Source organism: Sprattus sprattus (genome assembly GCF_963457725.1).
Source record: "Sprattus sprattus genome assembly, chromosome: 3".
Taxonomy (NCBI): Eukaryota; Metazoa; Chordata; class Actinopteri; order Clupeiformes; family Clupeidae; genus Sprattus; species Sprattus sprattus.
This window is the reverse complement of record NC_137922.1, coordinates 833,969-849,503: the sequence shown is the minus strand read 5'-3', so window position 1 is coordinate 849,503 and position 15,535 is coordinate 833,969. Positions and strand designations below refer to the sequence as shown.

At 40.6% G+C, this 15,535-nt stretch overlaps 1 protein-coding gene across 2 annotated transcripts; it reads right to left on the bottom strand.

Moving 5' to 3' along the window:
• Positions 1 to 5,549: 5,549 nt before the first annotated feature.
• On the bottom strand, positions 5,550 to 12,718 carry LOC308361852 (carbohydrate sulfotransferase 10-like). 2 transcript variants are annotated; one of them, XM_080834315.1, is made up of 6 exons: positions 12,628 to 12,718; positions 11,474 to 11,607; positions 11,078 to 11,163; positions 8,675 to 8,909; positions 7,779 to 7,884; positions 5,550 to 7,259 (listed from the first exon to the last, which is right to left on the bottom strand). In XM_080834315.1, exons 1-6 carry the CDS (start codon positions 12,672 to 12,674, stop codon positions 6,695 to 6,697), a joined length of 1,173 nt encoding a protein of 390 aa, XP_080690441.1. In that variant the 5' UTR covers positions 12,675 to 12,718; the 3' UTR covers positions 5,550 to 6,694. The 2 variants fall into 2 exon arrangements, with proteins under 2 accessions (XP_080690441.1, XP_080690442.1); XM_080834316.1 differs by having other exon boundaries at positions 12,615 to 12,666.
• Between the last annotated feature and the right edge of the window lie 2,817 nt (positions 12,719 to 15,535).

The following is a 15,535-nucleotide window of genomic DNA, read 5'->3' as shown; positions in this document are numbered from 1 at the left end:
TGTCAGAGATAGAATTGCCTTCAGTCTCCCTCAGTGTGTATCAGTGTTTCCTGCCTCACGGCTTTCATAATAGGCTTGCATCAAATTACTAAATGCTGACAAGTTTGCCTTTTCTTAAACACGCAGTTTACAAAACACATGGAACAACTCAATAAGGATATAATAAGACATAATTGTATGGCTTTCCATCCACAGTCAATCACTGACTAGAAATATACATATTTTGTATAAAAAGAATATGCTTATAAAAAAAACTTCCCAAACTTACTAGATATGCAATTCAATTCAATGTATTTCGCCATGTACACAGGTACTAGGAATTTGGATTGGTTTTCTCCATGAGCATCACAAACAGAACAGATCTAAAAAACACAAGACAGAACACCAATGCAAGAAAGTACCAGTATGATCATAAATAGGAATGGAGGTAGTGCAACAATAGAATTGTTAAATAAAGTTAAATAAATAAAGTGCTGTAAAGTGTAAGAGCTCTGGTGTAAGAGCTATTTATGAGGGCTATTGCTTGGGGGGAAAAAACTGTTGAGGTGTCGTGATTTTTGCATGTTTGCATGTTCTCCCCGTGTCCACAAGGGGTTTCCTCCACTAAGAACCCCAACAGAAAAACATGCAGAAGAACTCAAATTGTATTATGTAATCCGTAACATCAAAAGTTTTAAGTACTCTGAACTTGTTCAGGTTTACAGTGTGGCTTGTAGCCCATCCAAAACTAATTTTACTACATTTCATGCCCACCTTTACAACAAACTACTGAATATAGTGGAAAAGAATCATTGGATACATAGACATTTCATGGAAAAAGAAGTTAGAGACAAGCATCTTGCTGGGTAAATGGAAAAAGAACCTGCATGACTACCTTAAGTCCAGGGGGGTTCCAGTGCTGCGTCTATTTCCACCAGAAGCCATTGGGACACAAAAGTAATGGTTGCTGTGAGGCTATGCCGTTTCATTTGAGTTACTCATTTAAAAACAGCCAGTGTAAGATATCAGTTTTAACCAAAGTCTCTGGTACACTGGAATCTGTTTAATACAGCCTTGGTGATTAGGCTTAGCGGTGAAGAGAGCTCCAAAGTGCTGGCCCCAGTACCGTACCGGAAACACATGAGGCCCCCCCCCGCAGAATAACCCCCAAGATATCAAGGCAAGATATCAAAACTCAAAAATACTTTGAGTATATAGAGAAAGCACAATTAAATATATATATTTTCTTTATTTTTATATCAACTCTAATAAAAATTACGTAGAGATTACCCCCGCACTAAGTTTGAGGTGTCTGAATCACACAGTCGAAAGTTTGTGAAGTGAAAATCAAACAAAAGGAGACAGCACTTGCCGTATCTGCTAGCATGGTGGAGGGATTGTGATGGTCTGGAAATGCTTTGGTGCTGGTAAAGCAGTCCTACAGTTGGACAGTGTTAAAGGGATCTTAAAAAATGAAGGGTGTCACTATCTTGAAATGACTGAAGCCAATTTTACCCTATGACAGGACAATGCCCCAAAGCACTGATCAAAAGTTATGCAATACCTATTTACGGAAGAAGCTGTCGACTGGTTTTCTGTCTGTGATGGATTGGATAGCACATCACAGGATTTCATCTCTATTGACCTGGTGTGAGATGATGTGGGAGTAGTTTGACAGAAGGGTACAAAAAAGTACAACTTGTGGAAGGTGCATGGGGTGACATTTCAAACACAACTCGACAGAATTTCCAACACGTTTTCCAAGAAATTTGAAGACTGGAATGGTAGAAAAGATTGAATCAAAAATAGCAAAAGCAATTCTGTCCCTGACTACCACTGTATTCAAGACATGTGGCATATGTTGTGCAGTAACAATGGTCTCAACCTGAGATACCTCCAAATAAAATTTTGAGAGCTTGCAAATTCAGGTTTCAGTTACAGGATAGGCCCTCTACTTGAAAAATGTAAGTAACTTATTTTCTGCTAAATACAAATGTTAACTTCTTTAGCACAACATCATTACTTTAAAGGCTCTGTCTTGCATGCCATAGTCATGGCATAAAACCATGCTATATATTTTTCTTAAATATAATTTCTGTAGTTTTAGTGGCCTTTTCTTTGTCCGGCACATCAACTCAAACAAGGGCAACACGAAAATGAATTGCATGCACCTGAGGTTGACCTGGTGGGGTGCAGATGAGGGCCGCACGTGAGAGCCTGTGTGGGTGGTTTAACAGCAGCTTACTCCCGGGATCCTGCCTTCACCAGCTCCTTATGAGGGAACTCTGCCACCGCTGCGCTCCTGCTGAAGGGAGGAAGCGAAGGATTAGCCTTGATAGGCCTCTCCTTTAATCTGTGCGCTGTATGCATTGAACACCTAGCAAAAGTCCACACCACCCAAAGAGCCACTAACTGCTGAACGATCATCTTGCCCTTATCTGGTGTAGATCTGAATACGCTAATCATACTGTATGTTCACACGCACGTAACAGCGAGAGGTGAAGGTGTAAAACTGATATCGCATGAGACCTATCAGCTTATCTATGATAATCAACAGGACAACCCTGAATGTAAAATTTAAGACACAATTCTGGGACATGCTATAAGTATAGGCCAAGTCTGTTTTAAAACACGAGATCTATGATAAGATGACGATTACGCTACACAGCAACACATCTAGCCTGGACTGTCCTCCTCGCCTCTGTCAGCTTAGTAGTATAATTGATTCACGTCAGTCTATTACTCTTTATGATATTCAAATTCTGAAATTTCGCAGCTTTTCTAAACAGAAGCTAAGGGAAGATTATGCTGCATTCAATGATGTTATACTACATGAAGATCACAGATACAGTGCCTTATCCACATCACCAGGAAAATGAAGCCTTAACCAAGTTCTATATTTTATTTTAATTCATTGTGACCTTCTGTGCATTTCTGCTCACAGAGGGATATCTAACTCATACTGACTGGATTTATAAGCCCTCCCAAGTCTCACGATTTGCACATGCTTAGTCAGGCTTTTGAGTCTGTGGTTTCCGATGCGCACACACACACACACACACACACACACACCTTAATGTCTTTAGTTACAAGGCCACCCACCTGCACGCACACACACACACACACACACACGCACACACACACACACAAAAGCACCTGCACATTGCCAGTACAACTTGTCAGACGATATGGTTCTGAACAGACCACCCTCAATCCCACAGCACATGCTGTTCCGCAGGGACACATGCGACTACCTCTCAGTTTACAGAACTGTTAAACACACACCAACACACACACACACACACACACACACACTCCTTTCAAAGATAGCCATCAGGCACACTGGAGCTGCAGAGGTGTCAACCACCTCTCTGTTCTCATCCGACTTTGTGGGTGGATTATATCAACTGTAGCTGATATGTGGAGATAAACTAAACAATAATCTCATTAGATATGACTATACTCTATTAAAGGGGTGTCAAATGATCACCATGCTGTGGTGAATTGGGACACTCATAACTAAGTCACCTTGGTGTCTGCGGTTAAGCCATTTAGACTGATCGTATATTTACTCTGTGCTGAGGTATGAGAAGTATCAGTCAGTCAGAGAGGAATTCAGTTGACCAAATAAGCCACCTTAGAGAAACACGCATCTTCATGTGACACAGGGATGTTTGCAATCTTCAATGGAGCCTTTGAGGGAACGTTGGGCCTTTACTGTGTGGATTGAAACATTTCTCCATTCACAGTAAAACCAGACAAGACACAGATGTTGCTATAGCAACCTGGTCTTGACATTTCACTGTGGGATGTTATACAGTGTCTTGTTGCTCATTGAAATGGCCTTCAAGTGTTCTGTACATTAGACCTGACATACATCGCACAAAGCCTTACCTTCTGAAATGTGATGGCATCCTGTTAAAAATAGACAAACAGTGCCCTGATGGTTGATAGAACGTCATGTGGCGCAGCATAAAGCTGTCAGTACTGCAGCCTCTTTCCATGGGAAACACATCTCTTACTTGAAGAGAAGACCAAAAAACTTTCTTCAGCTTGTTCCCATAGTCAAGTGGAAAATATTCTATTTAAGAGGAAGTTGATAAAGGGTTTAACAAAGAACTTTCCAACTGAGTAGAACATTTAAGGGTTGTACCAAAAATGTAAGATATGTTTACTAAACAGATTATTATTATATTATACTAACAATGTTTCACAGACAAAACAGATCTTTTTCACTAAATAGTCCCAGCAGCTTGTCATATGTTTTTGTACTTGGTGATGACTGGCCCTGATTTCACAATGTTGAGTTACATTACATACACTTAGGTGGAGCACAGATGCAAACTTGGTAAAATACTGCTCCCAAGTGGTCGGTGTGTACATGTAAAATCAGTGAGCATCAAACAAGCTTAAAGCCACACTATGCATTCTGCAGCAATTTTTTACATTTAAAATGAATTTTGATGGTATATGGTCATATGTCAGGAGATACACAACTACTATTCGCTCTAGCCGCCAATGCTCTTTGTCATTTAGTGATCTGGGTCAGAAACCAAGCGAAAATGTGTTTGCTTTTACAGCCCAAAGTTACCAAATATTTTGTCCAAATACATCGTTTAGTCAGGCAAACCAGTTGATGGTGTTGGCAAATCAAGGCATTTCCCTTCTAATTTAATTAACCTTATTAATTATAATCTGTCTAATTAGTTAATTTGCTTGAGGCCTACTTCATTTTCGTAGTTTTAGTATTTGGAATTGTTATTGTTATTATTAATAATTGTATTGATTGTATTGGTGCCTAATATTGTTTTTTTTTTATTTCTATAACTGCATTGTTTATTAAGTTGTTCGGACAAAAACGTCTGCTAAATACTTAAACCATAACCATAACAATGTTCTTGTTCAAATTTGTCACACATTAACATAATAATCACATTAACATAGCCATACATTGCTCCAGCATTCCATTATGGATCATGTGTGGTTAATCTGTTAGACCCCTAAATGCTAGGAGGCTGACCTTCAAACATAAATCCAAAAGACTACTCCCCATCCTCTGGCCTTAACATGTGGCCTGTCAGTAGATTAAAGTGGGTTTTGTCTGTACCTGTCATAACATATTTCTGTACAATGTTCGAATGAACATCAGTAATACAGTTAGTGATTGTGGCATACTCAGTGCTAAGAATGTGCACAATATAGATTCCAAAACACCCTAAGACAGGTTTCCAGTCTGAATGAATGTGTGCAAAGCTAACATGTGAAAACATGATTTGGTGATAGAGCTGCATTCCACGTAAGCACACAAGAAAATATTGTTTGCTAAAGAAAGAGATCACACTTTTTGAAGGGGTTCTAGTTGAGTCATTCAGTTAGTCATTTCAGTGCAATGAAACAGCTGTCGATGCCCCTGGTCCTTCTGCGACTGACATGAGCATATTTAGACCATCCTGAAGGGAGTGGATGAACAGGAAATGGCATCACACAGATGGAGTGAGGTCATGCGCAGGCTGGGTGTGTTCTTAGTACTGTTTTGACTGCACCGCTATGGACAGATTGCTCAGGTCTGATGTTGTGCAGTTATTACAAGGGCATACAGTATATCGCAGTCCACACTGCGTTGGATTAGAACTTCATTAGTTGTTTGTAACAAATCATACCTTCATTCATATGATTCTTTTCTGAGAAAAGGGGTGGGAATATGAAAGATTCATATGAAAGATCAACCAACCTTCTTTACTTCTTTTTTTTTAGACTAAAGAGCAAATGTTGCAACTGTCTTTTTCCAATTCTGATATTATCTTATAATATAATACACATCTGTCAATACAACCACATTTTGAACAGTTGTATCAGCTCTCATGACATAACTAGCATGACACAATGCAGCTCCAGACCTTTTGGACAAAGGAAAGGATATGAATTCACCACGCCACCACCCAGCATCACTCCACCGTAGCCCAAAGGAAGCATTCAGAGTTGTTTCAGCCATTTAGTAGGAGTCTACAAGGACACTTTGTCAGCAGAAACAGGGGCACTACAGTTCAGTTCACTTGTGCAGAACAATATCTCAGTTGTATAGAAGATGCTCACACCAACCCTTCAGTGTCTGTCATACACACCCCAACACTCATCAGCACAACACACCTGAAATGTAACTCAGACCCTGATCACGATCTTGGTTTCACACAGGTCATTTTTATTTTCTAGTTGGTGAGGTCAACTGTTATCCAAATCTTCATCCTCTGCTGGCACTTCATCTATCAAGAGTGCTGAATGTTCTAGAGTGTTTACCATAGTCTATAAAAGAGAGATACTGTGATGGTTAGTTCAATTTGTTGCAGATTCCGCCAAGAAGAGACAGGGTCAGAGCAGATAACTACATTAAATATTTAGGTTACAGTAGTCTTGTTAAATAATGTTGCTGCCCTACAGCATGTAGCAGCAATTGCTTGGCCAATAAAGCGACAACACTCGCCAATCATCACCAAACTGGTGTGAGACCGTAGCATCATCACATGCTGGACAAAGCCAGGTGCTGGCAGGGGACATCATCACCATGTCTGTCTGCCAGAATGTTTAGTACCAGTAGGGTTCTACAGGTTGACCTAAGAACAGCCAAAGCTATCAGCTAGGAGAGGCCGTCTGTTCCTCATGCTAAGACTGATGCTACATGAAACTGACTGGAGGTGTGCTCTCGCTCTGGGGCCCTCTCTCAGTCCAGCAGGAAGTCGGGCCGCGGATAGCCAAAGAGGTTGAAGTCCCCTTGGAAGCGCTCGTAGAGGCGCCGCGCATCACGTCTGCTGATGCCGGAGAAGTAGCGCTCCACTTTGGTGCGGTTGTATGCGGTGATGCCGGGTGGGATGGTGGGATAGGACACCAGGTGCTCAATCCCGGCAGCCTTGAGGATGTAGGGCGCGTCCCGGTCCAGCGTCTCGTGGTGGCCTACCATGTTGTAGGAGATGTCGCATGGGGCACAGAGCTCCACATACGTCACCCAGTGGATCACGTGTGGCCCAAACTGCCTGTTCAGACGCTTCTGTCCAGAGACGTCACCAAGATAGCGCACAAAATCCTCAAACCGCAGTCCGGGGGCTTCTTGGCTAGAGGAGTCGTCGGGGTCTCGGTGGATCTTGCGGTACTTGCGGATGATGGCGGGTGCAATGTCATGCTTGTACCAGGGCTCAAAGCGAGGGTTCTTCACAAACTTGTCCTTAAAGGCAGAGATGATGCGCTCAAAAGGGTCTCGCACAATAAAGAACTTGAAGTAAGTGTCCAGTCTGGAGAATAAAAAAAATACAATTTAAAAAAACAAAATACATTTTAATTGCAAACACCGTATCAGAGGCTTAAAGTAACAGTATGCAACAATTACATTTCAGGATTAGGGTTAGGATAAGCAGTTTTACCCTAAAATAACAGCTTGAAAAAAATTGGGGTGCTACAATTACTTTTAATATGGAGAATCGCCTCCGTGCCATTGCCATACCAGGGTCCATGGGCTTATAACTGCTAAATGTAAGATTGCCTGACGCCGCCCGGCTTTCTACTGTCTGCCGAACTAGTAAGTAGCTTATTTGCCGTCTTGCTTTGTCTTGTGTTGCACTTGCTTGATGTTTGAGTGTGTTAGGACAGTTGTTGAGTAAATAGTTTGTCATAATGTCAAAGTCAGCACATTTAAAGAGATTTCGTTAGTTTTACCCGCTAGCATATCGTTGGCGAATAGCAATTGTTCCGCAATGCTTCTTTAATATACCATTATAAAACATTTGATCAACCATGTGTAGATTCTTTCAAACCTTTCTCTAATCTCATTTTCTTTCAAGGAGGAGAGGCGGGGTAAGCCATTCTTCTCATGGTCGTGGACCATTTCCTCAGGGATGTCCTCTACCTTAGAGTATTTTCCTAGAACACAAGAAGAGCATGGAAAAAATTGTATGATCCCCTCTTAGGATGACTCACAACAGTATAGGACAGAGAACTCATCCTGTGCATATTTTTAACAACCAATGAATAGTTCATAAGTTTATCTTCAAGCATCTTTCGATTGCATTGCTGTATTTTTTGGTGTATTTAAAGGCACAATATGCAACAATTATGCTTCAGGATTAGGGTTAGGATAAGCAGTTTAACCTTAAAATAACAGCTTAAAAAAAATTGGGGCGCTACAATGACTTTTAATATGGAGAATTGCGTCCGTGCCAATGGCATAGCAGGGTCGATAGGCATATAACTGCCTTCTGTAGTTTTGCCTGCCGATGCCCGCCGACCTGACTTTGATTACCTTCTGCCGATCTAGTAAGTAGCTTATTTGCCGTCTTGCTTAGTCTTGTGTTGCACATGATTGATGTTTGACTGTGTAAGGACAGTCGTTGAGTAATTAGTTTGTCATAATGTCAAAGTCAGCACATTTCAAGAGATTTCGTTTTAGCTGCTAGCATACCTTTAGCGAATAGCTATTAATCCTTAATGCACCTTTAACTGGACCAACTGCCATATGAACAGGATTTATACTTATACACTCATGTTGCCTTCATGAAACTAATGACAAGGCCATTACATTAAGAATATTACCTTTGTGGCTAATAACGACCATGTACACATTCTGTACATTCCCACAACCAGGCCACTGGTGTTCACTCACTATGGGTCATACAACAAGCACAGACACACAGTCAGACTCACTGACACTCACCATTGAGAACAATGAGGACTTTCTTCCATTGTGTGTTGCCAACCTTGGGGGTCTGGCAGAAGAGAATCTTCTGCTTGTCACACACAAAGATGCGGTCCAGGACGAACTTGTTGATGGAAGTGTGTGTGAGATTTCGGAGGGAGGAGTTCCTGCAGACACTGGCCAGCTGGTCCAGACGCCTCTCCTCCACAGAGAGCCAGTCGGACGGGATAGTGGGAAACACATCCAGCGCGGGCTACGGTGGACACACACAGACAGATACACGCATAAGTCTATACACGCAAAAACACAAAAGCATATAGTAGAAGTACATGTACATGTATATGGAGTTATCAGGGCTGACCACACATACTGTATGTCAGGGACGTGCACAGACATTTTGATGGGCAGTTGCACTGACCTGAAAAAGGGCAGCTAACTAACCATCAGCAGACATGTAGCTTAGTTTTCATACCAAAAAACTAGCTTGTGATAACGGGCTGGATGTCTGCTAGGCAAGCTAGCTGTCTGATTATTTAGGCTAAACGTGGAAAACTGAGCCTGGATTTATGAAGGTTTTAATTAATTTCATAAAACTTGGTGATGATTGTTCATTTGTTATACATTGTTATACTACAACTTAAAACGCACATTTTCTGACAACGTCAAAGCAATTGCTCATCGACACAGAAGAAAACAACTGTGACCGTCTCTTAAGGCAAAAAAAATGCAGGCTCAAGTGCTGGTCGCGTGCAGTACCCCAGAGTAAACTAGTTATTTGCCCTCCCCCTACTGACTTCCACTCTCGTTGCCCACAGGCTAATCGATTGGAAGTGAATAAATCTATACTTTATGAAAAGTTTTGGGTAGCGTTTATTTTTTATCTAGGTGTACATGCAATTCTGCAGCTGTTTAAATGTACTATTTAATGACTATTGAAATGTTTTTTTTTTGCCCCTCGGAGGGGCACTTTGACTCGAGGAGGGCAAATGGGCAGTTGCCCGGGCAACCTCAGCCACCCTCTGTGCACGTCCCTGCTGTATGTCCTTACTAATGCTATGTAATAACAGAAGTGATATCTATGCATAATGCATCCCTTGTCTGTATCTATGCATCCCTTGCTCCTGTTTTACAATGACTATAGTCTGTAAATGCGGGTTAAGAGGAACTTGACAGGACAATTCTCTGTACCTACATATCATCAAGGTGTGGGTGACAGTTTGAGTGATAGAGATTAGCACCCACAGCTTCACAGTAAAGCAAGACCTTGGTGTTCAAGGGCCACAGAACACAAGAGCAGCTAAAACTGCACCAGGATTCTTGAACTGGCTCGGCATTTAGAATGCGAAACCCTGAGGGAGAGGAAGATTAAACGATTCCTTTTCATCTCTGCCCTCTCCTCTTCTTCCCAACACTTACAACTCTGACTTTACCACATGTCCCTGAGGCCCTGCCATTCCCAGGTTATTCACAGTGGGACAGTATCATGAGCTGATGTTGTATACTGGTATACAACCTGATGAAGACAGCTTAAATGTGGCTTGTGCACATCAGAAAATACTAGGTTTGATGTCTAGAATTATAAAAACATTACATTATTGAAATAGTGTACTCAAATTATTTATTCTTTTGGTCAGCCTTCCAAAAAAGGAGGCGGAAAAAGAATTTGAGATCATAAATAGTTGGTAACAGAAAGGACAGAAAAGAAAAAATATGTGTAGTATCATAGGGTGATTAGGTCAGCAAAAAATATCATAGGAGCTGAGCTCCCAGACCTGGAATCTGTCTGTAATGACCGCCTGAAGAGGAAGGCAAGGTCAATAAGTACGGACAAAACACACCCTGGACACACCTTGTTTGTTTCCCTACCATCAGGGAAAAGGTACCGCACACTGCGGGCCCGCACCACAAGACTGAGGAACAGTTTTTTCCCAAGAGCTGTAGCCTCCATCACCCCCTCAACCCTCGCCCCTACCTGACCCCCTAACAAAGCACTAAAGACTTGATGGGCACAATATGTACATGGTGATGTGTATGGGTGTGTGAGTGAGCGAGTGAGTGAATGTGTTTCTGTGCATGTGTGTGTGTAATGATATCTTTGCACTTCACAACTGCCTTCCATTTTTAAGTATTTATATATATTTATATTTTATTAATTTCTGTATTTTGGTCTTTGTCCTTGAATTGTCATATTTGTCATGCTCTTATTGTGTCTTTGTGTGTTGATGTCAATTTTATATATCTAAACAAACTGCTGCTGGAGAGCGCCTGTTTTGAGTTGTGTACTACAATGACAATTAAACTCCTTGAATCCTTGAATTGGGGCAATGAACTTAATGAAAAAACAGAACTATCACTTTGAGCAACCAGCACGTCATAGAAAATACATATTTGTCATTGACAAACATCATAAGGCGACCTTACCATACTGTTAGGTTGCGGCATTGCTCTCTGAGGTTTGGCTGTTCTGGCAGACAGCTCAGTCCGTGCCTCCACCTTCCCCCCATAGTCTGCACCACACAAAAGATGATGTGTCTGTCAGAATTCTACCGTTTACAGAAGTTTTACTGGATTCATGAGCCGGCACTGGAAATCCACAACATTTAAAAACAGACAAAACTGTTGGAAACAACCGACCCTTTTGTGGCTGAGAGGTAGGTTTTAGCTTGCTACCACTCATCATTTCAAGCAAACAGATTCACCTCTGGTTTTCTTTTCCAAAAACGATATCACAAAGTATAAAACTATGGTAGTCTCCATGGGGTGTACAACAGCTAATCGGTGAGATGTTTGTCAGTGTATAAGGCCATACTCACTCACCATCATGCAGGTTGAAATTGATAAAGCGGCTAACAACCATGAGCAGCAGGAGCACCCAGCCACATACGCCCACTAGCAACCAGTGGCGACGCATCATCTCCCAATGTACCAGCTGACAGCCATCCACATGGCACCTGCACAATAAAAAGAAACAAGAAGTCAAAACATGAAAACAATAAATCCTTAAAGTACAGCTCACACCATCAACTAAAATACAAAAAGGCAATAGAACGAATGTGTATATGTACTTTTCCTAAAGATACATGCCCTTTTGGCTGATTCCCTCATTAAAACAAGGTGGTGCCACATCAGCACCATTTCATAAACTGGTAGAGCAACTTGGAAGAATGCTTCCATCCTGGGTGGGTGTGTGTGTGTGTTGAAATAAACAGACGGCTCCTCAAATACCCATACCTTCATCTCAGAGAAAACTGAGTCATAATGCTGTTAAAACTAAAGTGGTTTAAAGTAAACCAGTTCATTAACGCTAACTTAATGTTACCTTATTAAACACTGATGACTTGATCTGGCAATATATTAAATGTATCGACAAGAACACTCAGCGAGTTCGAAGTTTAGAATGAGTCTGACAAATGTATGTCAACACCAAGTTGTCTTGACAGCTAATATTATTTAGCAATCGTTAGCTAGGCAAGCAGCAGTTAATACTTTATTAACTGATAATAACTAGGCAATTCAGAAACATGAATACAACTAAACACGACCGTCTTCCTGCAAGTGAAATATTTCTCTTGAGCGTTATACGTTTAAAAGATACTCCTGCTATCTGGTTGATGGAGCTAGCTGGCTAGCTAAATCACAAGTGGGCAGATGCACAGAGGGATGTGGTATAGCAAAAACACACAGGCTTTGAAGTCACCCACATGAAATGATTTAGAAATACATATTCCACATCTAATGAACAATGACTGAAATTACGGTTAGCATCGGACACTTTGAACACTAGATGAGGTGGCTAGCTAGGTATGCTATCCTAGCTAACTTACTCCGTATATGCGCCATGTTAAGGAGCTAGCTTAGGGTGTAGGAGATGTCAAAACATTAACATCCGATAGCTGGTGCTTATAAACGGTCAATAAAATTATCGAAACACTTGCAATGATGTATGAAATTATATTACCATAATGTATTACCGTAGTTTATGTGCTAACTGCACCTCTCCAAGATAATTGATGTCCATACATTTCAAGTTGGTTTTCTTGCTGTCCCACAGTTAACATGTTGTCAGTAGCTACATCACATCACATGGGTCAGAACAAACTCTCTTTCATCATGACCACAGACCGTTACCAGGCTCACCATCGCCCCTGCCGTGAAAAGTGCTAAATGGTGAGACGCCAGGTTTGGAACGCATAGATTTTTTTTGTTTGTTTGTTTGTTTTGTCTTCTTAATGCAAGCATTCAAATTATTACAGTGCATGAACTGCCCTGTATTGTTATTCCTAGGCTTCTTCTTCTTCTTCTTCTTATTCTTGTTACCTTTTTCTGCGATTAATTCAGCCCGAACCGCTTATCACTTTTCACTTTTCTAAACTGTATACTTTTTAAGATATTAAATAAAAACGAATCGAAATTTTCCCATTGACTTACATTGGGCCATTATGACATCATAATAGGGTCTTTAAACTGGCTTGCACCTGTGCTTCACTGACAGCTGCGCCAAATCAAAGGAACTTCTTCTCTGTCCCTCTCAATTTAACTGTAACTAGGACACCTTCCATTCTCTACTTTTTTTCTCTCCATCTCTCCATCTTTCTCTCTATCCCTCTCAGTCTACTTTCTCGCACACTCAATCTCTCTTCTTCACTCCATTTGTATCTCCTTTTTTCAATATTTTCACTCTCTTTTTCTCTTTCACTCTTCTTTCCTTCTTCGACTCATCTTTCCTTCTTCCACTCATCTTTCCTTCTTCCACTCTTCTTTCCTTCTTTCACTTTTCTTTCCTGTCTTCACTCTCCTTTCTTCTTTCCTTCTTTCCTTTTCTTCTTTCCTTCTTCAACTATTATTTCCTTCTTTCACTTCTCTTTCCTTTCTTCACTCTTCTTTCTTTTCTTCTTCCACTCTTCTTTCCTTTCTTCACTCTTCTTTCTTTTCTTCTTTCACTCTTCTGTCCTTCATCCTCTCTTCTGTCCTTTCTTCACTCTTCTATCCTTTCTTCTTTCCTTCTTCCACTCTTCTTTCCTTCTTTCACTCTTCTTTCTTTTCTTCTTCCTTTCCTAACTTTTGCATTTCATGCACTGGTATTTCCTTCAGGAAATGCATTTTCTAGTTAATAATAATAACACTAAAAAAAAAAATCAAGTTACTGTCAATGTTTTTACACACAAACTGATTTTTTTTGAAAACAGTTCAATAAATGCACCTTTGCTGTGAAAATAAACATATACAACATTTACTTAGTACAATGTAAAGAAATCAAGACTACATTATTACAGCTTTACTAATTATTCATGACATGACAGCAAGAATAAACAATCTAACCAAATTTACCTCATAGAAAGATGATTGACTGAAATGCATCCCAAGCAGGATATCCTCACCTTCTCATCCTCATCAAGACAGGCCTTGTAGACACCAATGTTGTTATTCCTAGACAAGCAGATCAGTTGACTTCACAGTCCCAATTTCACTTTATTTTGTAGTAAAGACTGGCTTATACAGCCAGGCAATGTCTACAAATACTAAAAGAATCAATCTTGGAACCAACATAGCTTTTAAGCTTATGTTAGGACACTCCTTTTCAATGTTGCAAAGGGGGAGTGGAAATGCTGAAATTTGCATTAGAGCTTTTTCTACACTCTTTCCCTGCCTTTGTACACACCAAGCAGCTCTTTTGGCTTTGGCATATCACATGAATTTCAAGCAAATCTTGTCCTTGGGTATATTTCTTGGTTCCCCCACCCCATCAACACATTATCATAAATGTGCTCTGAATTGGCATGGTGGATTCCACCTATGAGTGTGAGATTTGTGGTTGGCTATTGTGGAGTTCTGCATCCTGGATCCTGGATTAACTGCCATGCCTCTTGGTATTGTCAGCAACATTGACCATGTTTGATTTTCAAACGTACAAAAAAGCTGCTTCACAAATATTGTGAAGCTTTAAATAAGTGGTAGAAACATGTATTAGTCTAAAGAAGTGAATGGACCACATGTAGTCACAGTGTGTCAGTTTACATGGATAATACCTTTTGCGTAACAACTCTCTGATAGGCCAGAGCTGAGCACTACATCTAGATAAGTTTGATTAGTGTCATGAAGTGCTACAGATGTAAAATCATACCAACAAACTTTATTAAGACAGTCCACAAGGAGTTTGAGAAGTAGATGTCAGAAAATGGTGAGATATGTAATCAGGTAACAGTAGAATCAAGCTTAAGAAACCTTCTGAATGACCTTTTGGTACCATCTTTTTATATAGTAGGCAGGCCCATGGTAATGTTATACATCTGTTTGCTAAAGCATTCCCTTGTGGCTTTTGGTACCCATCTGCCAAAAGAAACATTCTGCTACTTGTACAGACACTTCTTAGATTGTGAATTGCATACGCCTGCTTCAAACGCACCTCTCCCTAAAACGTCAGTATGTATGCCTGTCATTGTGATGTATCTAGTGTCCACAGACAGTTTTTGTAGTCGTGCAGTTTCAGGTTGATCTCTTGATTTGCAGGCTGTTTTCTTAAAAGTCTGAATTGGCCTTCTGTGCCTTGTATGTCAAGATAATTCAACACTGGATTTCAGTTTCAAGGCACAATACTAAGAGCACATGATGCAGAAACATGATCTCGTTCACACAATCAGAAAATAGCTGATATCACTTGACAAACCTGATCGTCCTGTGATGTCACAAAAGGCAAAACCATATTTGTAGTTAAAAAAGGTTAGCTTTCCAGATAGTGTCTCCACTTCTGAGGTCAACCTGAACAGAGATGAATTGTCATCCTTCGTTCAAGTCGTTCCTTCCCAAAAACTACCAGAGCCACAAAAGAGGATCCCATTAATCTTGACCAATGGGTATAGATTGATCACTTGTAGATACAAG